The sequence below is a fragment of the Pteronotus mesoamericanus genome, unplaced genomic scaffold (genome assembly GCF_021234165.1).
Source record: "Pteronotus mesoamericanus isolate MK-2021 breed Mesoamerican mustached bat unplaced genomic scaffold, CSHL_Meso_final contig_74, whole genome shotgun sequence".
Lineage (NCBI taxonomy): Eukaryota > Metazoa > Chordata > Mammalia > Chiroptera > Mormoopidae > Pteronotus > Pteronotus mesoamericanus.
The window spans coordinates 35,776,456-35,803,745 of record NW_026555247.1 but is presented as its reverse complement, the minus strand read 5'-3'; the positions used below and the strand labels follow the sequence as shown (position 1 = coordinate 35,803,745).

Here is a 27,290-nt window from a genome sequence, read left to right as displayed (position 1 = left end):
ACAGTTATCTGACACACAGTCTTCATGTCTGTACAAACTGGCAACCAGGAATTGATGTGGACTGGCCAGAAGTCCAGTGGATAATCGAAGGCTTTGGAACTGGATGTGGTTTGAAGGATTATCCAAAACTGCAATACCAGCCAGGCTTAAAATAGAGCACCTGAGAGTTGGCTTATACCTAATTTTCCAATTGAGAAGACAGACTGGAGATCTCCTTGGGAAAATACACTTTGGACAGACTACTATGTTTTCAAATACTCAGATCCTCCTCTGGCCACACTAAGAAATAAAATGAAAAGTATGATGCTCCAGCGCCCCCATCCCCACTGGGTACCTGTATGGTAACGTATTATCGTAATCTCAACAATATATAGAAATAAATTTCAATCACTTCCTACCTCTCTTTGAATAACTGTTTCCATAATAGTGCCAAAGGCTGGAATTGTGGCAATCCTGACAGATCTGTTAGAATTGAAAGAGAAATAAACTGAAGCTTTCTTTGAGGTAAAAAACTATTATTAAAATGTATATCAAAGTAAGTACAATGTAAATATACTGTTATCAGTCTCTAGCAATGACAAATTAAATTTTAAAAAGGCAGACCAAGAAGAATGCTCAAAAAGGCAGACAGGGTAACTTAAGGTCGCAGTCTGTGAAACTCACAATTCAGGATCACTGGACAAGGTAACAAGGGCCGGAGCAACCCGCTTGTCAACTAACGCTTCACTCATGCCTCGAAGAGTCAGCTGTAAACCAGTCAACATGCAATAAAAAATGGTTTGGTAAACTGGAATGAGAACTGGGTTAGCTGTGACTGAGGATGGGCAGGCAGACTGATTGGCCTTTCTTGGTTTAGTCACCCACTCGAGACATTAAAATGTTAAGCCTTTGGTTCATGCCACTATACTTAACTGGTAACAAAATGTTAGTGAGATTAGCAGAGCATCCCTTCTTGGCTTGAAAGAAATAGTCCATCAGCATGTTTTAAGTTTTGGAAATGTTTTGAGAACACTACTAATACATATTTTTAAACATATGGCCTCCAAATTAAGCTTACTGTGAAGGTTGACTTAAGGATACATAAATGTCTTAGGTATGATAAAGTTTAACTTTAGTATTATTTTATTATTTTATTTTAATAACAAATACATTTGTCAATGAATTTAAAAGCCGATGGTTACTTCTTGACAGGCACGTTTTGAAAGGGATGCTGAGTGTAAAAGGCAGGGACCACACTTACATTTCGGGGTCACTGGAGAGAGTAATGAGAGCAGGAACAACCCTCTGAGCTACCAGAGTCTCATTCACCCCCTTCACCAACAGCTGATTGGTCGGCGCAGGGGGTATTCACAGGTGATGCATGTTAAGAGCAAACAATGCCACGGGAGGAAGAAAGGAGTAACCAAGAGAAAGAGAGAAAACACAAAAGCAAAAACAAAATTAGAAGCTAAGCAAATATTGCTACTAGAGTGCTTTATAAAGGCAGAGAATGCTTAGGCGGAAAACAAAGCTTAAATAGCCTGGCAGTCCACAAAAACAGAGTTTGTCACCAATTCAATGGCAGTTTGTACTTTTGGTCAAATAGTCTATGCAATTTCCATGTTCGATTAAAATGTAATTTAAAAGAAAGCTTTACAAAAATAAGCTAAATAGAAGACCATGCTGGGTTCTATGGTTAAAATTCTTTAAGTAAATCTGGTGATTTTATTATGACCAACAAGTTACAAACTGGACTGTTTTTAAACAAAACTCAAATGGCTAGCAGCCACCACTAAGTTGCTTCTGATTGTTCTATAGCAAGTTAATTTAAAAACTGCATAGGAAAATCCTCAACCTTTTATAATCACGCAGCTTTCTCTTTTGAGGTAGAGAGAGAGAATATGGCCTAGTGAAAAGTAAGACACATGGGAGTAAAAACTGGGTTCAGACTCTAGCTCTCCACTTATCAGCCATGTGGCCTTAGACACATTATTACATAATCTCTTGAAACTCAGTGTTCTCATCTGAAAGTGGTGATACTGTCATCCACCTTAAAGGATAGTTATGCAACTGATTACGCATAATATACCTCAATACTGTGCCTGACCAAGACGAGGCATGCAAGAAACAGGACTTTAATTATCAATATTATGGGTATTCCAAGGATATAAGATTTATGATATATTAGGAAAGAATTAAAAATTTTTTTTATTGTATGGTGGCAGATGAAAATGAGACTTTTGGTGGTAAGGATGATGTAGTACCTAAGATGTCAATTTATAATGTTGGGCATCTAAAATTTATATAATGTTATAAACCAATGTTAACGCAATAAAAGATACATTTAAAAAATAAAAAGATTTTTTGACTGGTTCAAATGGTTAACATTTACAAAGAGTTTTTTGTTTTATATTTCTCTCAAGTGTATGAACAGCAAGGCTTCCCCCCGCTACAACTTCCAACATATGCCCAAGAAACATCTGCAGGGATTTAAAATAGCCCTGTCTCTTCTTGTGATGTGTTTTTACAAATAAAGAATAGTTCCATTTTTTTAAGGAAGTGCCTTTTGGTGGCATTCCACTAGTCATTGACAGATGTTCAGTTCAGTCTCTTGACAGAGCCCTAATTGGGAAGTGGACAGTTGTGTTGTTAGTTGTTTTAATGTCATTTTGTTTATTTTATCAGTAGCTAACGTAAACATTGTTTTGCAGTTGCAAAATTCAAAAGGAACAAATACATGATGAATGAAAAAAAATCAAACCAAAAAAACCCCCAAAAAGTACATAAGATGAGCACCCTTAGACCCATCTCTACAATCTATTATAATCCATTTAGTAGCCAAGCCTATATCACAGAACAAGAGGGCAATATTGTGAAGTATGTATCTTGTTTTTATAAAAATTACTGAATTTTATGAGTTCAACTGAGAAGGGCAATTTCCAGATCCCAAATTCTCCATTTCAGAAAGTAAACACAAGCTAACCCTAAATGCTAATCAATGTGCTCTCTTGCAAAGGAACCAGTCCTCTTGGAAGATGAAAGATGCTGTGGATTTTTTAGTAATAAAGACCCAACACTGTGTGCGCGTGTCAACACGCTCCTCCAACACAGCGTTGCAGAGGAGCAGAGGCCACTTTACGGGGAGAGTCTTGGTTTTACAACAAGCAGGTACCATTTAACAGCTGATTCATGTTAGCATCTACCTCACAGTATTTACAAAAAACCATGGATATTTATGCAGGCATAAAATGACAAAAGAACTTTTGTTGCTACCTTAAACATTAATGATATCAGATATCAATACAAAGAAATAGGAAAAAAAAGTTCAAATACTGTTCAATAAAATTCCTATTTACAAATGGAACAGAGAGCTTAGATTTGAATCAGTTACATGTATCTTGAAATGTCTGCTATCTTGTGCCAGCCAAAAAGCATTACCAAAAAAAAAGGATAATCTAGTTAATTTTTCATTGCTCTGGGGTAAGTCTAATTTCTTTGTTGAGCAAGAATGTCATAAAGCAAAATTTAAGAGCTATCAATTATTATGCTACATACAATATCTCATTTGATCTTTAAACTAGATGAGGTAAGTACAAGTATTACGGATGTTTTAACAGATGAAAAAATGAGCCTTAGAGAAGTTAAATAACTTGGCCACAATTTGAGAAGTGAGGCTAGAAAATGACTCAGTCACATCTGTGTTAAAGCCCATATGCCTTTGGTGAGCTGTGGTCCACTCTTAGTTATATGCTTAATTTCCTTCTGATCGATAGGCAATAACATTAAATGAAGTTCTTTTCTGCATCTTCTGGGAAATCCATTATGTCACACTGGGGGGTCACATGATCAAGTCACCTTATAAATCAATTTCAATAATTTGCTACTTCTAGTAATAATGTATTATCTTTTAACAATAATAACACTACAGACTGTTTCCCCTTTTTGTCCAGCTGTCTGAAAACTCGGATCTAAATTCAGTGTTCAATTTTACTCAAGTATCTCATATTATGTTCCTAGCATATCATTTCTTGCCTCTCAACAGTTTCTAGTCTCACACTGAAATAGTTTTAAGTGTCCTGTTTTTATGTTTTAATTTAAATTAACTTATTTTGGAGGAGAAGCAGGCATAATTATAAATTATAAACTATTAGTATCAAAAGATATCTTGTAGATATACTTACTACTTTAATACAATTTTGTTTAAAATAAGGGTCACTGACCAAAAAGGATTAATTTTTCCTACTGATGATTTCTACTAGCATGCTCAGTGAAAATTTTTTATCAAATGAATTTTAAAAACTATTGAAATAAGTCTCTCAAACTAGACTCAGAAGCTCATCCTCAGCCTGGGAGAACACTGCCAACCGCTTAAGCACAGTTTCCAGACCAGCACTGACTGCAAACACAGCAACCCAAACCCGACAAAGCCACATGTAAGAAATAAGGCAGGAAAAAAGTCAAAAACAAATAAAAAGGGAGGATGCTTCATTTCATTTATTTAAATTATTTCCACTTACATAATTTGCTTCACCAGTGTATACATACATTTTAGAAACCAATGGTTTAAAAATAGTAGTTTTTTTACTCTTAGAATAAACTCCTAAAGAACTAGCTCTTCATTTAAAAGGATATTTTTTCTTTAGGGAAAGGAAAGGGTTGAAGAAAGGCTTTTTTTTTTCTTTTATGATAATTACTCTTTCTCAGCCTATGAATGATCAACAATTATGTACACCCAGAAGGACATCAGACTGAATTTTTAAACTGGCATTCACTTTGACAAAGAACACCTGATTATAGTTTTCTTGATCAAATATATATAATAACTGAGTAACATGGACAGAGAACTTTCAACCTCCATATAACAATGAAATTTTCTTTAAATTCCACATATCTATTTTATATATTTAAAAGTTTCAGAAGGTATATCTTTCAAATATATTAGAGCTCTATCCTTTAATTACGATTTATCTTACATTGTGGAAAAATTCTGAAATTCAGGAAAAACTGAATTATACATTTTATGGAAATAAATGGTTTATGGTATTTTAAGACTCACATGCATTTTTGGGGCATTTTAATTCAGATAAAAATATGTTTCCTAAACTATAATATTATTTTGTGAAGAAATAACATAAATAAAAAAAAATGATAATGATAGTTAACATTTATTAAGCTCTTATTAAGCGCCAGACACTGTTTTAAAGGCTTTATAAGTTTTAATTCTTACTGTTAACAAAAATCCTTTGGGACGGATACTTATTATCATCTTCATTTTATAGATGAGGAAACTAAGGCACAGGGAAATTTGAACTTGCCACTAAGTGGCAGAGACAGACACTGAACCCAGGTAGTCTGGCTCTATGCAAAGATTCAACAGCAATAAGAAATACTCTAAACCACTTTTCATACTTAAATTCTATGGTCCGGCAGAAGTAATGCCTGCTTGAGTGTGCTTGGCAGGGTAATAATACAGTCATAATAATTTACAGTTTTAACTTGAACATTTCACCTAAAATGTCATATGGTGTGCTTGTGTGTGAGATTGTTGTGTTATAGAATTACAAGCTTATGATTTTGTAATAAAAAAGCAGTGTTATTTGTGCCAGACCCAATATATATATTTCTAGGTGATAAGAGAATTTCCTCTATGATAGGTACAAAAGATAGGTATTTCAATTTTTATAGTTAACTTGGGTAGGTGGCAATTTAAGGAAATCTAGTTAAATTATATGAACAGTCTATTCTCTCATAAATCTATGGGCTGCTAATCTATAGGGAGGTTATTCTGGATATGACATGTAGGGGAATAGTGAAATAGGACTAATCAATAAAATATTTCTATAGCTGTAACAATTGATCTTTTAATGCTACTCATGAATACAACTATATTTTACAACTTTGAAAACACCCTGTATTGCTTTAGTTTATTTTAGTAGCCACGTACCTTAGTAAACAGAAAAGTATAGTCAAAAAGATTTACATAGGATGAAAATTAAAATAAGATTTAAAGAAAATTTGAGTAATAATAGTGACAATAGAATAGCAACCAAGGAACCATTAAGGCTAGAAAACGTTCTTAAACATTTCAAAGCTAAATTTCTGCTCCATCACACAGCACACAACTAGACACTATTCAATACCATAACATATACATCAACATAACAAAGTTTGCAAAGCCTTTTTTGTTTAAACATTTCCTTCTCCCTCTTCCAGAGAAAATCATTATACCCTGAACTAAGAGAAACATTGTCCACATACCTCAAACATCCTGGCAGCAGTGCATCTCACAAGTGCTGAAGTGTGGACAACGCCATACCATAAAACCGTTAACAGCAGCTCGTGGTAGGCTGGGTTTGCGCTGAAAGAAAAGAGATCAGGGTTGAAGGTGAGAGCCACAGCATCTTATGGGTGTACTGAAAGATACAACATTTATAAGGAATATCAATGATAAAAAAATCGGTAAAACATGAAATTACTTTAATAGTTGGTGTTACATCTAAGAGTCTTTAAAAAAAGTCACCCTACAAACTTCTGGCATACACAGAAATTATACTTTTAGCTTCTCTAAGCTAATATTATGATAGAAAATACAATCTTTAATAGCATAAAAGTTAAAATTATGAAAAAATAAAAATAAAATTAATCTATGAGGGGAAAAAAGAAAAAAAGAATGCTGGACTAAGAGTCAGATGGGTAATTTTACAGCCTCTATTGGTCTAAATTTCTGTATATGTCAAAAGTAGAGGAGCAATACATGCCCTATCTATGTCATGTGGCTGTTGTAGGATCAAATAACATCAATTTAAATCATCTTTGTACAAGGGTGAGTTGGCTGTGAAACCCATCCCAATGCGAGACAGTATTAAAAATGCATAATAAGCCTGTTTTCAGTGAAGACCGGATTCACACTGCTTTAGAAATAGATGATGTGATCATGAGGGAAAAGCAAATCAAATGGAACCGAAACAGGAGCCCAACAGCCTGGCTTTCCCTTGGGGCTCCTTTTTCAGCTTGCGGAAAACTATATTTTCTTCAAATCTGTATTTCATTTCTCCAAATGCTTTAAAGAAAACCTAAGTCTGTGCCCCTTCCCTACTCTCTTACTATAATGTATTAATTACAAAATATTAAGAATATACAAATAAGCAAAAACAAATCTTAAGCCTCAAAACCAAGAGAACTGGCATGTATACCAATCTTTTTAGACTGAAAATATGTACTCTATAAATCCAATATAAAAACTTAACATGACTTTTTAAAAACTATAGCCCTAATTTTACCCCAGTTCCACGAACGAAGCCTTCAGGCTATCAAGAGGGGCATGAGATAATGAAAGCAGGGTCATTACATCTTCTAAGAATCCAACTAACAGTTTTCGGTCTTCTTCCTACGGAGGAAAAAAGACAGATAAGTGAATTTCCAAGCAATCAAGTAGAACTAAAACTGTAATTTCTCATCTATCATTAGAAAATTTTACCAAATAGAGAGAAAATATCTTAATTTGGAAGCATTTCAGTTAAAGATATTTATTAACCACAACAGTATGAGGACAAAGACTATCTTAATTCATAAATTTAGACTTGTACTGTCCAATATGGTAGCCATACACCACACATGTTTATATTTAAATTTAAATTAAAGATTAACTAAAGTATAAGATTTAGTTCCTTAGTTGCACTAGCTACAAATCAAGTGCTTAATAGTCACATGTGGCTAGAAGCAACTGCCTTGGACAACTCACATACAGACTATTTCCATCGCTGCAGAAAGCTTTATTAGACAGTCCAGGTTTAGAATGTAAAAAAGTATAGTCTCTAATTAAAATTTGCTTAGCCAATTTTATTTCTCATTAATTTTAGCTCTAAATAAATACAAACTACTAAAATCGCCATCCCCCTAATAGAGGAAAACTGATTTGCAAGAAATTGTATTTGAATCATCTTAGTGGTAAGAAACTACATGCTTGCCGAAATGTAGACGGCTATGCTCTTAAAAGAAAATAGTTGTACCCTTGATTAAAAAGTAATCTGTATTTTTCGGACTTTAACGAACCGTTATTTTCATAATGAGGAAATTTTTCTTTTTTCTTACATTGCACTATATTAAGAAATATGCTTTACAAAAGCAAGTCTGCTAAATTAGGATATTTAAATATCTTCGTATGTTAAATTAAGCTGTATCTAAAAGGAAAGGGAATCTGATATTCTATCAGAAAATATCTAATAAATTAGAGTCAAGATTTTTGTCATTAGGAATATATTAGGTCAGCAATAAGTAGCTTCCACGAGGAAGACTAGATTACCACCTACTGGTTTTTTTTCCTACATAGTCAGACAGAGAATGAGATAGTGATAGAGTTGACAGAAGTAAAGATCAGCCTGAATAAAGATGGACATGATAGTTTTATTTTATTTTATTTTTTATAGTCAGTTGATTTTTTAAATTTTATTTTAATTTATTGTTGCTCAAGTCCAGTTGTCTCCATTTTCCTGCCATCACTTTCCCCTGCCCTTCCCACCCTCCATCCTCCCCCCGCCTTGGCTTTGCCCATGGGTCCTTTATACATGTTCCTTGGACATGTTTTAGATCGTGACAGTCTCCTTTAGTGAAAAGCTTAGACACTGACGAATCAGCATCAGAGCTACAATGAAATAGTGATTTCACCCACGTTAGTTTTCTACTATGTCAAGCAAAGAGTATACAGATATGTTAAACAAACTGAAAATCTGAAAAAGCTTAAGTGTGAAATAAGAGCTATGAAATACACTTCTAAATTAACATGGATTTTTTTAAATTTGAAATTTACTATAATCCTCTTTATGATTTTTGAAATCCCAATACAAGAAATACTGCTTATGTATTTGATTTAAAAATAGTTCTTGTTTACCAAAGAAAATAGGGCAGTGATTTACCCTAACAAAAAATTTTGTTTAGTAAGAAAAACATTAACTGTGGCTGGTATGTGCTTCTTAAAACAAGTAACACTGGCAATCTATGATAGCTATCTCAATTCACATTTTTTAATAAACTAAAGTTATAACTTCATATGTTTGGACTTCATATAGTGACTTGAAAGACAAATCCTTATTTATTTATTTGACAAATCTATACTAAGGGCCTACTAGGAGGAAAACCTTGTACTTGGTACTTTATTATGGTTTAAGACACCAAAATCAATATACAAACTTGCAGGGGTTAAACAAGAGAGAAAAACACTGAGATCACACATGTTACTATGTGCTAGAACAGCTTCCAAAATTAAAGACAGGAGAGTGGTACGCATACTATTGTGCCTGGCATGTTCTAGGACTTAATCTCCATGAATTCAACAACAGTAGAGACCACATTATGAGGTCATCTTAGAAACTAATGTAGAAAAGTTTTCAAGAATACTGTGCTACTTTAACAGTTGCGCTTCTATTGGCATTGTGTGATACTTTAGAACTATATTTTAATATTATAAGATGGTTCAAATCTGTTTTGGAAGAAGAATCCAATAAATATGAACTGCTGTACTTTGAATTCAAAGGTTAAAAGGAATGTTATTAAAAAATGGGAGAAAATTCAGGAATAAAGGTCTTTCTTTTTGAGTCTCACATTCTAATTTCCAAAAATGCTTTTATCCTGAGTCAATATTTCCACCTTACTGGCAGGACTTGCCACACAATAAAAATGACTGCTATGCCTTAATACATAGCGTACATTATTTACTTAATGTTAAGTAGAAAGCAACAGTCTGTTATATTGGTGACCTCCAATGAACCATACCTCCTGATTCACATCCTTGTTAGTTCCCGCCTGTTAAATAAATCTTGGCTGGGCCTGTGACTTGCTTCAATCAATAGGACATAGTGCTGGTGATGTGCTAATTCTAGGCCTAAGCCTTAGCCTAGCAGATTCTGCTCTGAGCTCTTGGGAGTCTCGAGCTACCACGTGCTAAGTCTGGCCCTGCTGCCCCAGAGGCCTGGTGAAGGCAGAGAGACCCTAAGACTGCACAGAGACGGGTCGGCTCTCGGCCAGCCGCCAGCTGAATGCAGTGACACAAGTGACCACCAGCACGACCAGCAGAAGAGACACTTAGCTGAGCAAAGCCCATGTACAAATAAACAGGTTATAAGAAGCCATTATGTTTTGGGGTAATCTATTATGAAGTAATAATTAAGAAAAATAAAGTATGATTAAAAAGTACTTTGCTAAAAATGATGAGAGCATAGTATTCTACAGCATTTTGAGTTTGCTTCACCTAACACATGTGCTTTCTTTGTTGTTTATAAAAAATGTATCATGAAACACAAGGAAACTGCTAAGTGCAATTATCACTTCTAACAAAGTATCAAAAAGTACACCATTTCTACCTTTATTTGTTCAATGGAGATTTTACTCAAGAGATGTATTATTCAAATACGTTCTCCACTATAAATAATTAATTGAATAAAATAAATAAATGAACTTGGTTTTCCTTTATGGCTAACATTTTCACTTATACACATGTTAAAGAGACATAACATTAGGTAGCTTTCTAAATAGAAAGCACTTGTACACTTCCCAGTAAGACAACTCTCCCCTTACCTGAATATAACACGTAAGGACTCCTGTCGCATAAATGGGGACGGTGGCTTTAGTGAGGACCCCGTTTCCTGCTGAGGAATCTAAAATTATTAAAATAATTTTTAAAATCCGAGTATATTTTAAATGTAAGGCAAAGAGTCACAATGCAATTTATATTTAAAATTGTAACTGGTTACAAGGTTTACAAATAAATATAATCATTACTTTGCAAAATAATTGATCAAAACATATCTACTGGTTGTTGTAAAATTATATCTTAAATACTTTTTACAGAGCTGTTAGCATAAATATTTTTGATAGGAAAAAACTTTAATAACCAAAATGAGATGCTATACGCCTTCCCATAATCAGAAATCAGAGCTTCCTTTAAGAGCCTCCCAAGTGCCCATATAAGCAGGTCTTCCTAAATTTTTAAGTTTTCAATCTGTAGTATTCAATAAAACGTAAAGGCACTCAGCCTAAAGGAGGTCCACAGATACATATTTAATCTGCTTCTAGGTATGGGACACTACTAGCTTCTAGTACTAGCCTAGGTCCAGAGCCCCTCCTGCATCCTCCATAGGGATTTTCAGCCAGGCCAAGTGAAGCAGGGGGAGGGGAGAGCGTCCAACCTCAGACGAATGCCTTGTGACTACTGGAAAGTCAGATTTTTTAACAGATCACTCATAGGTGATTTCAAAAGAAAGGTTCCAGAGATGATTTGACAGTTCCTATTTAAAAAGCACCAACAGTTCTCGCTTATTAACCTTTAGACACTATTTTAAATGCTTTGTATTTTCTTTTATGTATTAAAAAGATTTTTATTACTTTTCCCCCTATTTTCATACTGTTTTAAATTCTCTTCTGAAAGAAATTGAGTTGGAAAAGGTGTATTACCTAGCAGTCCTGAAGGAATTTTAGCAAAAAAGAAAGTTCTAATTTCACATCAATTAGTATTTGAGGTTTGTTTATTCTGTTTAAAAATCACTCTGGTAAGAGTGATTTTACCCTTTGAGGGGCTATTGATGTTACTGGCGTGTGAATATGGCAGTTGAGAGGTAAACCTGAGGCAGGGAACAGAAGCTTAAGTTGAATTCACAGGTATGGACCGTGTGTGTATACAGGGGTTAGTAATCACTTCCTATACGAATAGCTAAACATTCATTGCTAAGTAATAATTATAAAAACTGTGAGTTTCTAAAACATGTAAATATTCTTCACTACTTTATCATCAGAATTAAAAATTAACTAAAGGATAATATCAACTATTAGGCATTCCAAGGTAAGCCTTTATGAAACTATTAAATATACACTTGTAGAAGCTTTTGTCAAAGACAATCTCATCCATGTTTTCAAATTTAAAAGAAAAGGACTTACTTATTCATTCTGTAACTACATCTGAGAAAGCTGAAAAAGGAATTTTCTAGATCACTCAAATCAAATCACTATGGTAAGACTGAAATAAGAATTTCTAAACCAGGGATTTTCAACTAGTATGCTGCAAGGATTTTTAAAACATGCAAAACCTGACAATTTACTCAGGGGCACTGATCTCTTTTTCCTTAGATGGTCAAATAAAAAAATGACAACAGCCAACACAACAATAGTTGTCTGGTATGGGTAAGTTGAAATTATACTGTATTCTGCCATGTATAAGGCACACCTTTTTGCACAAATTTTTGAGGGAAAAATAAGGATGTGCATTATACATGGGTAGTACTAATTCCATATCTAAATACATGTTTTTAATCCTTTTATTTATGCTTATGTGTTAAAAGTGTAACTCTAGAAAGCAATAATGATATCTGTATGCAAGATAATACTCTGGAATACAATAATCGGTATTGTTTCTAAATATAAATAAATAATTGATTTAAAAATTAAAACAAAAAAATATTTTTCCTGAAAGTTTGGGCCAAAAAATGTGGATGTGCATTATATGTAGCAGTGCATTATACATGGCAAAATATGGTACCAAATTTTTTTTTGCCAGAGCAGTAAAATATATAGATTTTTGGTGTAATTAGCTTATGTGTTGCCATCAGATTTAAAAGGTTGAAAATCACTGATCTACACATTTAAAAAAAAAAAGAAAAAAAAAAGAAAAAGGGGGGTTGCTATACCTTTTTTCCCTAACATTTTCCACAATTTATTCCTAAAAAGTAGAAGAATACATCAGGACATTAGTGGCACATATAAACAAGCTCTTTGGCCGCTGGTGCTCTAACTAGACTTTCTACGACCGAAGAGTGAAGAGCTGGAGCTGTCCTGTCACGCCCGCAGTTTCTTTAAAAATCGCAGGTGAATCTCACTAGTGCCTCACGAGAAGGCTACTAGGTGTGACTCAGCTGTACAAGCAAGAGCTCCATAGTAGATACACTTCCCTTTCCAATTGTACTGCTAGTTCATTTATACAGTTTGCATATAATGAAAATAGTATTTTTCATGAATAAAGAGATTCAATTGCTTTTAAAAGTAATAAACTTACCAATGTTCTCTTCAGATAGTCTTAAAATCTCCTGGAACTGAGGTTTTACCTAAGCAACGAAAAGAAAGGGTTGCTTAATCTTTAGATGTTAGCAAACAATGTAAAATGATCTTGTCTCTTCTATAGTAACATCAAGGGCCAGTTTCACCCTCCTCTTGGCAGGTCAAGCGTATTAATCCACATATTCAAGTTAAACTGAGGTGAGGACCACCACTCAAAGGTTACATCTACAGAATCATACTTAAAGGGCAGTAAGACACCGAAGCAATGTCTTCATTCCATGCACGAAAAGCCTAAGCCCAGATAAATGATTACACGGGTCACAAACGCAACAGGGCCATAACCCAGTCTCTGAGTCTTGTCTCGTCCGCTATACTGAACTGTTTCGCTTTAAATGTCTTGGTTAACATTTGCTTATAGCAACTATGTATTTTTACGTTATTCTTAGGTCTCTTAAAGAACTGGTTTAACAATAGGCCATGGAGACAAATGGATTAATAGGATTAAAGAAGAAATTGGGATCTAAGGACATTCAAGTTATAATACCTGAAACTACGAAATAACCTGGATAGGCAAATGTGACAAATTATACTTTTAGTAGTGACTGAAATATGAAGTATTTATCTCAAATTTCCATGCTATTCTAAGAGCTGGTATCCTCAGAGCAAGTCTATAGAAGCTGCTTTGATTCTGGTCACCTGTGGTTTTGACTAACATGTATTGAGCAAACAATTGCTTCCCAAATTTGTGTGGAAGGTAAGGGGTTTTAGTACCAGACACATATTCAAAGGACTGCAGTTGACTTCCGTAGCTGATACTTTCTATGCTGATACAGTGAGTAGATCTTATATCCAAATCTGGATACAAAGTAAATTTAGGCTAAATCATCCTCTGAAAATCAGATACAAAGAAAAGAATATTACTGACCAGATTTTTCATTGACTATCACAGTTTTCTAAGATATTAAAAGATAATCAGAGTGAAGGAAGGACTCATGCTCTTATTTACGGTTATAGCATTAACACATTACATTTTTATGGATCTTGCATATAAGAAAACATGGAATACAAGTTTTTACCTTAGTGTTTGTAAAAATTTTGCCAAATGTCCGGCAAAGGCGCCAGAAAAATCTGGAGAATTCATGGACACAAGCAGTTGAAGTAACATTAATTTTGCCAACTATTTCTATAAGTTGTGGCAACCTGAATATGAAAGGGAAGAAAAACAAACAGAAGATACATACGAATTACTGTTTCCTTGCCAATTTCTGAAACAATGTAAATCTAACAACATCTACTGTTTTGCTTTTCAAAGACAGTAAAATTGAAAAGCAAAGGAGCTGTCTGAGTCCTTGTGGAAAGATCTTAGGTTTACATTCTACTCTCTAAACATCTTAAAATAAATTTTAGCTGCTTGCCATAAAATATATGGAACTTTAATGGTAAGAATTCTGAGTACAGAGTTAATGAGACTCAAATCAATGAATTTTGAAGCTTCACACAAAAGTTTGGCTAATACAGCATCCATTTTAGCCTCAAAATGAGAAGTCTGGATGTAGTTTAAAATCCACCATCACCATTAATCAACAAGGCAGCAGACAGGTTCTTTTGACATAATACAGAAGCACCATCTTCATAGATAAATCACTACATATCCAGTGATGTAAACCTCCTCTCCTAAGCAAGTTTACCACAGATGATGCCAAGTTAGGTTTTGTTCTATTTTTTATATTTTCTCCTTCAGGGCTAGGCTAAATATAGTGAGCTATCTTCCACCTGACTGACTGAGGTGAACCGAATAATTACAGACGTGGGAACTTACAATTGATTGACAACCCACAGTAAACTCTCCCAGCCTGTTGTACCCTCGTGCTCCAGCTGGTAATCATAAAGTTGTAGTAGCACTGCCAGTTGCTCACGACTTCCAATAATAGTAGACACATCTTGGAGGGGTGACATAGGCCGGGGGAACCTTGTCACTATAAATAATAAAAGTAAAATATGTCATGCACAAAATGGCAGCTTGGAAAGTTAGCTATTGTGTCAAAAGGAAAATAAAGTTCCGCCTCCTGATCTTTATTTATCTTATTATAAACTTTAAATATAACACTGAGATAAAGTAACCAAATTATTCTTAGAAAAAAAAATGAAATAAATTTTTGTTCCACTTAAAAGTCTTAAAAATTAAGATTTATGAGACTAAATAGTTATAAATGAATACTGTAATGAATTAGTTTGCCAATAAAGAGTAAACCTTCATTTAGGTTAGATGAAAATTGGCCCAGAGATAAGACCTTAGCTAAACATGGATTTAAATTTGGTTTAAAAGAATAGATATACTTGTAATTCCACCAGACTGTTTATGTTAATGAAACAGAAAATATGTTAAAATGTTTCTTTTGGGGAGTAATAAATTAGTAGGTTAATAGCAGGCAAAAAATTGTTCAATACCAAAGAATAATGACATAAAATACAATAAAGCTTGAGCTGAACAAAGTATTTAATCTCTAATGCCAAATGCTTTATTTAAAATTTTTTTCATATTTGATAAACATTAAGTTAATATAAAGTACTAAAACCAGTAACCAGTAAGATTAAGACATAATTACCATGATTATTATAACCAAGGCCCTGGCCAGGTGGCTCAGTTGGTTAGAGCATCTCCCAATAGGCCAAGGTTGCAGGTTTGACACCTGCTAAGGGCTCATACAAGAATGAACCAACGAATGTGTAACTAAGTGGAACAACAAACTTATGGCTTTCTCTCTCTTTCTCCCCCTCTCCCTTCTTCTCTCTCTAAAATCAATGTTTTTTAAAAAATATTGTTTTTAGGGTCTCATGTATATACCCTTAAAATTATTTTTTCAGTTATGTAAATAATACTTGACTATATACCAGTATATTCTAAACTTCAGACGTCTGATCTTACAGATCACAATTAGACCCCAGGTGTATTCAGGAAACCCCTCCTGGAAGCTGTGTAGTGAATAACGCAGCCAACAGCTTGCTAACTGTTGGTCCGAAACTCCTCGTGGCTTAGCTACTCCTGCACAGAGACACACACCCTATAAAGGCACAAATAAAGATGCAGCATTTTCTTAAAACATATTAATGATTAATGATAATTAAAAATTTAGAAAGCATGAAATACACTAATTTTTAAAATGCTCAGAGACAATATTAAGATGTTATGGTTTGCCTATGCTGTGCAAGGGTTTACACATTAAGTGTTAAAGGTTATCCCTCGCTGGTTGAAATCTCCCATCTGCTGCCATAACACATAAGCAAAGAATAAATTGGAGTAACATGGTATCCCTCAGGATCTGAGGTTTCTGCTTTCATCCTCACTACCTCAACCAGGAATCAATTAGATTTGGATGATTCCAATCTAATTTTCAGACTATGAGTCACAATCTGCTACACTATGGTAAAATTAATGTTATTCCTCCAAAAATAGTGACAAATCATTGAAAAAGTAATGGTATGGTTAAAAGTAAAATAGGTGTGTCAACACTTACTGTAGGAAGAAAGAAAAAGAGGAAGTGAGAAAGACAGGAAAGTCCCTAAGCAAATGCAGTGGCTCTGTGAGTAAAGGGGCAGAACCTGGAGGAGCCAGCTGTGAGCGCTCAGTGAAGACTTTCTGTACAGCGCGAATGTTCATTCTCCTCCGTAATATCCTCTTAAAACATTTTAGTCTGCCCCATCCATACTCAATTTCCCAAGGAAAACTGACATGCAAACTGTATATACCACTTTTACGCTGTGTTTTGTGTACCACTGGACACACTGCTGCTTCCTGTCCCTAAGAGTACAGGTATCTCAAAGTTTTTTATTTCTTTTTAAATAAAAAAGCTACAATTCTAAACAAATTAAGTGTCTATTAATGTTCTCGAGGTTATAATTCTTTTGTGTATCAGAAGGCAGTAAGAGGCATGGATAATTTCACAAATCTGACAGAGATGCACAGGGATCTCATACCCAGCGATAGCTTGTCACAACCATTTCTCCTGGGGAGAATGGCCGTGGGGTACCAGGTGCTGTGGATCAAAAGTCACTTACTGATGAGCCGGACACTGACATAAGAAAATACTGGCTTTTGCTATCAACTTCACATATTGCTGAAATGAAAAAATTTTCCCATCCTTGGGGAAAAAATGAAAATTTTGCCATATACGCTTATATTCTTTTCAAGGACATAGTAGGAAAGAGTAATGCATTTGTCTTCCCCTAAAGAAGATAAAACAGCTGGGGAAGGAAAAAGATAAAGAAAGTAGAAATGAAAAGCTGCATAAACTGGCACTAGTAAGTATTAAGCAGATCTTTTTATTGATTCATCTCTGTTAATGAAAGAAAACATTTCTGCCACTGGAAAAAGGGCTGCAAAAAGATTATAGGTTAAGAATGCAAAGTATAAAATTGTAAAATAATACCATGAAGCTTATCCATTAAAGATGAAGGCATATAGTTTATGTTAGGTCTACGACCACAAAGTTCTACATATATGTATAATACGTCTTAGACATATTATATTATATTATATTATATTATATTATATATAAAATTATGCTGTCATGTAAAGTGATTTTAAAAATTGTAATAAAAAACGATTCTCTGGGAAAAGCTGCTAATGCTCTACACCTTTCCTTCCCAACTGCAGTTCAGTACCTTCTATCTGTGGCACTTCGCCCTGCAGCTTGGCTTTGCTGGCGAAAGGTGCATCCTGCAGCACTAACGCAAAGAGAGATGGGATCAAAGACTGCAAGGCAGAGAGATACATGTGGAGCTTGTGTTCATCCAGCCCGTGTTCTCCTTCCTGAAACACAAGGAGGTGGAAGCTCATTTTAGTCTTTTGAAATCATGTATTTATAATGCTCTTCCTTCCTGTGGCAAATAATAAAGCATTGAAGGACCTAATGGAGATGTCCGGGAATCTTAATTTCTGTAAGCATGTGACAATGTGAATTAGTAAGGTAATGCAGAAGTAATAGAATGGAAAACGTTAGGGTGAACATCTATCATTTCCATTGATACGGAATTTCTTTTACAGTTTTTTCCTTTTAAGAGAGCCATTGATTGATTGATTAGTTGGTTGGTTGGTTGATTGAAACTTTTTAAGTCGGGATAAAGAAATTAAAATGAGCCACAGGAATCATTTTAAATGCTCGGCGGCCAAACCAGTGGCAGTGTTTGCTACTTTCTGTCCCTTGCTTCCTGCATAGAGTTGGTGACATCTCTCGTTGATGGCATGAAAGCACTATAAAATAACTGAATGCAGAGATAAAATGGAGAAGAATAAATTGCAAAGGGAAACAAAAGAGGTAACAGAAAGAAAAAAAAGAATAAGGAGGTGCGGTATAAAACATTAACTAAATAAATGTTAAAGTAAAATTAGAATTATTAGAGATGAAAGCACTTACTGCTGTTCAAATCCATTGAGATGTCATTACTATATTATAAAATAACACCTCTGTCAGATAGGGAGTAATTTACTACCAAGTTCCGAATTAATTTCTTCATTGAAGAACTACTGTCTATGAAAAATACTGTAGATATGTTTAGTAGCACTGTGGAGTTAGCCCTGTTATGAAATGGAACAAGAAAACCCAGGTATGGATAACTCTTAGAAGGAATGCAAACTATTTTTTATAAAGTACTTAAAAAAATTTCCTAGGTTTCATAAAAAGAAATACTTTAGTTGTCCATTTACAGTTTTGTTTGAATACTCATTCAGAAATTCATAGAAATAAACAGTTGCATTTTAATACATGTATATATCCATCTACAGAGCAGTTACAATGCTTTATTTAAGACCTTGATGGATTCTTTCAAATTTTGGTGTAGAAAGGGCAAGAGTTTGAAGTCAGAGACTGATTCAGATTCTGGCTCCATCATGCGACAGCTATGGAACCCCCAGACACTTAAACACTAGTTTCCACATGAAATAATACACTGTATATCTAAAGTACCTACCTTAATAGCCTATAAAAGGCATTAATGAAATGTCAGTTTTTTTCTAGACTCTAAAATAAACTTTTAGCACAAAATTAGATGAAGAAGTTTTGACTGTTTCTTCAACTTTTCCATTTTTTTTAATGTGGAAAGATGGAAGTTCATTTTAAAAAGTGAGGAAATGTAAATAAGGATGCTTCTGAGACTCGTATTTTAGTTATCTCTGCATTTTGGGATCAGAGTTGATACTTCATCTAAAACATTTAAGTCTTCAGAAAAGGATAGGAGAACTGGCTTTCTGAATAATGTACGAATACTAGTTCCACAGAGGTGCTACTTCAGCCAGCAAACTCAGATCATGACCTTTCTCCTCCATCTTCAGCAATACAGAACTTCCTCAAATTTCTCTTGGCTCCAGCCCAACAGAATCTTTTTTGGTAATTTACTAGAATGCTCAGCTAAGAGGTACTTTCTGTCTTTGCTACCCAATATTCTGTTAAGATGCCCTGGAATACACCTTTTAAATTTCTATAAGCCGTATCAACAATGGAAGCATTTACCCTGAGAAGTTTTTCAATCTTGTTCAGCAGTGTGGGTATAAGATGAGACTGTAAATTTCCAAGTTCTGTAGTCCAGGCAGCATAAGCTGGTAAAAATACTTGATGTGTTGCACTAACTACTCTTTCTGAGGGATCACCCAAAGCTGACAGCAGCAATTCAAAACCCTGCCAAAACAGCAACAGCAGCAGAAAACAAAAAAAACAGGCAAAATGTAAATTTCTTATAGAATAAACTTTGAAACACAATAAAAAACAATAAATACAGAATTGCAGTACCTTCAGAAAACAATTTAAGAAAGAAAGCCATCCATAATCCTACACGCCCCATTTTCTTTAAAGACAGAAAAAAAATCATGTATAAATTGATGAGGAAACAAAGGAGAAAGGATGGTAAACAGGCAGGCTGCTGGCCAGTTTCCTGCATAAATGAATCATAGCATTCTTTCTTTGAATTGCAGAACTGAAACCAGGCAGCCAACTCTGACTGGTCAAAGTTGGCACGACCATCGTCCCTACTAGCGAGTGTAGGCTATCTGAATCAGATTTGGAATATTATCTGGAATTTTAACATGAAGTAAATGGGGCTCATTCTGAAAAACACACCTGTTGATATTTGTCTGGATCATCAATGTATCCCATAATGATACCGAGGCTCTTGATCACAGCTTCTCGTACTAAATCTGCCTTATCTTCCATTAACATCTGTTGTAACATTGAAAGAACCAAGGAGCTACGGATTTCTTTCTGAAAATAAATGAGAAAAGGTTTTTGCTATTTATTTACACCACCAGCAGAAAAGATACAGAAAATGTGACAGACATCCACATATTCAAAATGCAGTTTAAATATACATTAACATTTTCCTGTATTTGCTTCAAGTCCTCATTTTTCAAAGGCAGACCATTACAAGTGCAGCTAAAGTATCACTCTCTTCTACCCTCTCCCATGTGCTTCTAGCCTCCCTCTCTAAGGGGAATCACCTCACTCCTTAGGTTGGTATTAGTCACTTCCCAGCATGTTCTCTGTCTTTGCTAAATATGTGGAAACTCTCACAGTGCACAGCAGCAGGCCCTTTTGGCAAATCACCAGAGCCGACACTCTGCCTGCTTGAAATGGACAATGACCCTTCTGTCACCGCCTGTTTACTCAAAGAGTGCTCAGGCACAGCAGAGGGGGTTACAAAGAACGCTCTGGCAATCAAAGCATTTGCCTAAGTAAGAGTGTGGAAACATGATAAAATCCTGTTTCTCTTTTTTTGAAGAACTGAAAAAAAATTTCAATGAGGATGGTAAAACATGAGAGTAAACCTGAAAGGCGCTTTAACAAGAATTGCATTGGTGTTTTCAGATTTTTAGTCTGAAAATTTTTCTACTATTTAATATAATGTCAACCACTGTTGTATCTTAAGTTCACACAATTTCTTCCACAGTTAAAGAATGTTAATGGTTTAGCCTACCTGATGTCTGGTTAGAATAAAGAGTTATCACTTTACAAAGTCTTGCCCTTTTCCTTCTTTGTGCTATTATTGTAACTTGATTAATTTATAACAATTCTTTAAACCAAAACTTGTTTAGGTCCTTTTTACATACAATGGTTCGAATACAATAAAAATAAAAATAGAAGATGCGACCATTTCCATAAATTTACAGTGACTTGGTGTGCAGTGGCCTGACATTTTTAAACGACCTAGTTTTTGTTTTGTCTTTTTAGAAACAAAAATATGTGTAGCTTTAGCAAATTTTAGTCACATTTAGGTCAGTGAATATGTTTTCAGGACCGGCCTTGTGTATTTATCCTTTAGACTAAAAACTGCCCCCTCCTCGCAAATGCTTTAAAGTATTTTAAACTCTAAGATACTTTAAATTAGTTTAAATATTGATTTAAAAATTTGTGTCTTACTGGGTATCAGCATGGGCAGTGGAACAGAGGTATGTAAACTTCAGCTGGGTATGCGCTTCGCTTTGATCTGGGCTGAAGCCAACTGTAGCAGCTAGTTTCAGTATGCCACAAGGGACCCACAGGACAACTTGGGAGGTATTACTCCATTTAAGCCAGGACCACGCCAAGAGTGTACTATTATGAGTTACAGTGGGGTACAAGGCAAGCAGAGATCCGAGGAGGAAACACTAAGTCTATTATTACTACTGCTTAGCATTCTAGTACTAGAAGCAGTGTCAAATAGCTTACTTATCCTTTGTGAGCATGTGATGTGCATCTCCATCTTGGAATAATAAATAACAAGATGTTCAAACTCACTCATGTATATCTAATATATAGGATTTATCCTAAAAACAATATACCAGTTTTTCCTTATAAGGTAGAAAAAACATCAAAAATTTTTTATCGTGTCCAGTTTCTGGTGAAGGCGGGAAAATAAGAACTCCAAGGTACTGTTGATAAAAGTATAAATTTATACTGTCTTGGTCGGGGGTAGTTTAACACTATCAAAATCAAAAATGTAAATACTGAAAGAAGCAAGGTGCAGAGGTATTAACAGTATGATAAATTTTAAAATATACAGATAAGTAAACAAGACTCTGTAACTAGAGTTTACTGTTGGAGATACAGAACACTGTATATCATATAATTAATTATGGGAAAGACAATTTAAAAGAACATAAAGAGCAAACTGGTAAGAACAGAAACTTTTACTTTCTGTAAGTAAGTATTAAAAACCACTGGCTCCAGGTGGGGATCTTGGAGCAGACGACTAGGCGCCCGAGGGGTGCATGTGGGCATCGCCGCCCTGATTACTGCTAGTGCACTGACACTGGGTCCCAACACAACTGTTGCACCAACAGTGTGAACGTCAACATAGAGAAAAAGACAAAAATCGTTTGAATATTATTATGAAAATAATTTTCACTTGATGAACTTCTTTTAAAGAATATAATGGGACCCCTCAGGGTCCTCAGACCACACTGTGAGAACTGCTGATACAATTTGATATACTTACACTCATGAGAAATCAACGGTTCATGTCTGCAATGCCATATTGTATCAATGTGACCTTTTCTTTTTGGCTCATCTTTTTCTTTTGTTACGACAGCAGGCCACAGGGCGATTTGGGTTAAAAGGTATAAGATACTTAAAAAAAGGTTTCTCTATTATTAAAAAGGAAAACAATGTTTTTAAGAAAAAAATGACAATTCTTACAGGAAGGTAAGGTGCCAAGGCTCCACAGGATTCGGCCACGAGTAGTCGTCTTTCTGGGTATTTGTGATTAATCTAGAGTAAAAAGTAAATCAAGCATAAACAATATACTCTCCTTCCTCCGACACATCCTTATTTTGCACCACAAATCCAGTTAAGAATGCAGTAAAGCTTCTTTCTTTTCCACTTCTGGGAATCCCTGTGTATACCTGGATCAGGAATAAGGAAATCAGGGAAAGCCTACAACAGGAGCTCACAGGGGTTATCTGTTAAGAAAAAAGGATAAAGCAAAGATGAAAATTTGGCAAGGTGTCTATTGCGGGCTTGCCTATGACCAGGCTTTGCTTAGAATGTTGGGGACAACTTTCCCCTTCTGTAGAAACATTAGTACTTTTTAATATTTAGAAAACCCTGGTTCTGAATATTATAGATATGGTTTATAATATATAACAGGAATGATTCATCAGTACTCTTTTTTTACCTAAGGCATTAGGACTGAGTTAATGAATGATTTAACCAGAGCCCCTGGCTTGTGATAAGATTTTGTTTTTAAAGCAAGCAGACTTCAATCCATTTGTGTGTGCATATGCACAATGAAGGAGCTCTTCTATTGTGATGACTACACTGAACCATAACAAAAAAAAAAAGAACAAAAAAAATATGACACATACTGGGTTTTGTTCCCGTATGCCTTCTTCATAGAATATAAATCTTTCTTTGACTGGAAAAGAAGTATATCTGTTCTCATATTCCCACATGAAAAGGTGACATAATTCATTAAAGTATTGGATGCCTAAAATTAAGAAAAGAAATTATATAGCAATCTATTGGGCAACAAACTGAAGGTAGGTAGCTAGACAGAGCCCCGATACCATGTTTATTCATGTTACAGAAGAGGCGTTGGTAGAGATATTCATAACTGACATCTTTGAATTAAATTCAGAAATAGTAACCTCAAAGTAGAATGAAGTATGCTCTACATAAACTTTTATTTTGCTTTTCTTTAGTCTAGCTTAGTGAGTCCCAAAATTAAATGTACATACAAAAATCAAATGTATTTGTTTATTAGCAACAAACAAACAAAATAAAAATTTTAAAATTCTATTTAGTGTAATAACAAAAAGAAAATGCTTAGGAATAAATTAAACAAAAATGTACATAAATTATATTCTGGAAACTATAAAAATATTGTTGAAAAATTTAAAAGACCTAAATAAATGGAAAGACATCGTGAATTCATGAATTGGAAGGCTCATTATGGTTAGGATGGCAGCACTCTCCAAACTGATCTACAGATTGAATGCGACCCTCATGAAAATCCCAGCTGGCTTCTTTGCAAAACCTGACAAGCTGATCCTAAAACTCATATGAAAATTAAAGGGACCCAGAATAGCCAAAACAATCTTGAACTATGAGAACCGAGTTTGAGGGGTTGGGGTTTTTATTTGGGGTAGATTGACTGTGATGGTAGATGTGAAACTGTGAATATACTAGAAATCACTGAACTGTTTATGTCAAGTGGGTGAATTATACAGTATATGAATTGTACTGCAATAAAGCTTAAAAAGAAAATATAAAATAATTATTAAAAAAATTCAGTACATATGAATAATTGTACAGAACTGTATGTGTTGTTTCCAAGTTAATCTGACTTTCAGTGATTAAGGTCTTGCCCTAAGTTTGTATGTACCATAATCTATAGATAACATGAAAAATTGTCAGAAAGAATTATGACAACATATAATGTTCACTTTACATACTGAATCCAGATATGAATCCACTAAATTTGAAAGAAAAAAATACTCAAGGATATTGGAGTAGAATTCTAAGATCATATACTTTAATGATATTCAATAGACAAATATTTTTTTTAAGAATGACACTACTACTATAAATGAGGCCATGAAATTTATCTTCATAAGTAAGAGATCCATCTTTTTAGGATGAAAAAATAAACTCCTCCATGACCCAAGTCTAGGAAGTCAAGATTCTCAGTTGTACAGAGAACTGAAATATTAAAATTCAATACAAAACCAAAAGTATTATTCATAAATAGTGAGTTGAAATATAAGTCCAAGAACCTCCCATGTCAAAAGTTTAAACTTTATATTCTCTATTTTAATATATAAAAGTATACAAGATTGTTTCTATTACACCCCCCCCCTCCCCGCCGCCCCGCTCTCCCTTGAACTCACCAGGTCCTCTCCCAGGTCATCTTGCGGCTTTTGTATTTGCAGGACCTCACTTCGTTCAGATCCTTGCCTAAACTTCCCTCCCTCAGAGACTCCCTTCCGGACCACCCTTTCTGAAACCGCATCTGCCGTCACTCCCCCCAGCCCTTATCCTGCTTTCTTTTTTTTCTAGCTTGTAACACTACAAAACGTCATGTCATTGATTTGTTTACTCTTATCTCCCCACCACGATGCCTCTGTGTTTTATTCCCCACTGTATCCCCAGTGCCTGGCATGAGAACTAGTGTTTCTTAAGTATTTGTTGGCAGAAGGAGTAATGTTAAGCATCCCAGAGCATTCTTAAACACTAATAAATCACAGTGCTGGGCTATACAAACAACAGCAAAATTCATATCCCATATATTTCCTAATGGCATTTAAACCAGATGTGAACATTTGTGATAAACCAGAATAGAATAGCGAGGGAAAAACCCAATAGTTATTTACCTGTTCCCAACACTGTGGTAAAAGTTCAGCTTCTACACGCGTTGGTCCAACATGACGTGCAAATGCCACGCAACCTGTCAGTATCATTTGCCTGAAAACAACACAAAAGCATAAAGACTTGTATTTGCTTTAGAAAGCACAGCTAGGGCAAAGGGTTAAAAAGAGTCAGCTCTGTAATTCACATGAAGTACAGCATTTTTGTACAAGCAAAACATTTCCAACAGTGGACTAGACTCCACCAAGAGAGTTCCTTCCGACGAGTTCTTCCAGCAGTGGCAGCCCCGTTTGTGAGATGTGTTTGAAGGGATTCTCTACTGCTATGATGCTGAAACCCATAACCCCCTAAATCAACTTCCCATATGTCTTCTGAGAGTGTATGTCCAATGCTTCAGCTCCTACTGAACTTCCGTTTGTAACCACTAAAACTATCAGCGACGATGACCCCGGTGTTTCCATAACTAAAAACAATGGTGTCGTATTAGTAAAATGGTATTTCTTAAATCAGAATTTTTGGTATTGCACTCAAGATAACTGGTAGGCAGCTTCTGACATGGCTTCCAGTGAAGTCCATCTCCCAACATCCACATCCTTGTGTAATCTCATCTCCTTGAGAGTAGACTGTACCACAGGATTTGCTTTTCGTGGACAGAAATATGGCCAAAGTGATGGACATCACTTCTGAGACTGGGTTACACAAGTGAGACGTCCATCTTGTGGGACTCTCTCTAGAGCCTTCATAGATCGCATGCTTTGATACAGTGTGATGCCATTTGGAGGCCTATGTGGCAAGGCATTGAAGGCAGCCTCTGCCCAAAAGGCAGAGAGGAACTGAGGCCCTCCGTCCAAGCCCCCGAGAAACTGAATCCTGCCAACGACCAGTCACGTGCGTGAGCTTAGAAGCAAATCGTTCCCCAGCCGGGACTCGAGATGACGACAGCCCCAGCCAACACCTCGATCACAGCCTTGTAAGAGACCCTGCCGCAGAGGACCTGAATTAACTGACCGGCGTAAGTGGTACCATAAAAATGAGTTTATCATAAACCATTTTCTTTTGGAGTAATTTTTTACAGAATATATAAACAACTAACACAATAACTTCACTTGAGCTTGAATATAAAATTTTAAATAAGATTTTTTTATTCAGAATGAAGTTCTATTTAAAATGACTTTAAGTTAAAACCTGTGAGTTTTTTTCCACTTTTGATTGTCCAAGACTTCAAAACAGTAAAACCTGATGGGGGAGGGGGGGAGTATGTTCAACAGATGTTTTAAGTGTCCAAGTTTGAGGAAAACCAACATACAATGTTTAATTCTTATCAACTATAAAATCAGCACATTGAGCCCACGTATTGCTCACTGCAGTTTCTCAAAATATGTCAATGTAACTCACACTGCAGGATGACTTTAAATTTCTATTGGGTTTAGCCCAGCTAGCGACAACTCTCAGATGGAGGAGAGCAATGACAAAGCACCTGGACAACAGCGGGAGGAGCGTTGGGCCAGCATGTCTTCACTGTGTGTTGCAGCTTCTTCTCACCACAACCTCATAATGACCTGATTCCCTTTACATTTATATCATTCTCTTCTATGCCTATTTCTCAACTTTCCTTTGCTTTTTTATTTCCTTTTATTTTAGGAGGGCAAATAAATAAAAGGAAGTAGAAAAAGAAAATTCCCAAGCTTTACATACTGCTTCCCCAATGAAAATTTCCTAATACCTGATCGTTTTTTCCCCACCAGTGTCTTAAAATAATAAGAACGTGTACACAGAGGTTCCATAAATGTTTGGTAATTATAATAAATAAAACTTGGAGACATTTAAGCATTTCAGCCCTGGCTGGTGTGGCTCAGTGGATTGAGTGCTGGCCTGTGAACCAAAGGGTTGCTGGTTGGATTCCCAGCACATGCCTGGGTTGCTTGGTGGGGGGCGCACGAG

General features: G+C 35.3%; 1 protein-coding gene across 5 annotated transcripts in view; it reads right to left on the bottom strand.

Moving 5' to 3' along the window:
* The window catches only part of RELCH (RAB11 binding and LisH domain, coiled-coil and HEAT repeat containing), a 90,037-nt gene that overhangs the window by 16,112 nt on the left and 46,635 nt on the right, over positions 1 to 27,290 (bottom strand). Inside the window, exons 12-24 of one of the 5 annotated variants that reach the window (XM_054583756.1) lie at positions 25,355 to 25,445; positions 22,680 to 22,751; positions 20,127 to 20,267; positions 19,524 to 19,688; positions 17,680 to 17,827; positions 14,837 to 14,993; positions 14,094 to 14,217; positions 13,016 to 13,064; positions 10,549 to 10,628; positions 7,260 to 7,366; positions 6,238 to 6,337; positions 1,241 to 1,323; positions 399 to 462 (exon numbers count right to left, since the gene is read on the bottom strand). In XM_054583756.1, coding sequence (XP_054439731.1) covers positions 399 to 462; positions 1,241 to 1,323; positions 6,238 to 6,337; positions 7,260 to 7,366; positions 10,549 to 10,628; positions 13,016 to 13,064; positions 14,094 to 14,217; positions 14,837 to 14,993; positions 17,680 to 17,827; positions 19,524 to 19,688; positions 20,127 to 20,267; positions 22,680 to 22,751; positions 25,355 to 25,445 — 1,381 coding nt within the window. Of the gene's footprint in view, positions 1 to 398; positions 747 to 1,240; positions 1,324 to 6,237; positions 6,338 to 7,259; positions 7,367 to 10,548; positions 10,629 to 13,015; positions 13,065 to 14,093; positions 14,218 to 14,836; positions 14,994 to 17,679; positions 17,828 to 19,523; positions 19,689 to 20,126; positions 20,268 to 22,679; positions 22,752 to 25,354; positions 25,446 to 27,290 lie in introns of those variants that run through there. The other 4 variants (XM_054583757.1, XM_054583758.1, XM_054583759.1 and 1 more) reach the window with 4 other exon arrangements.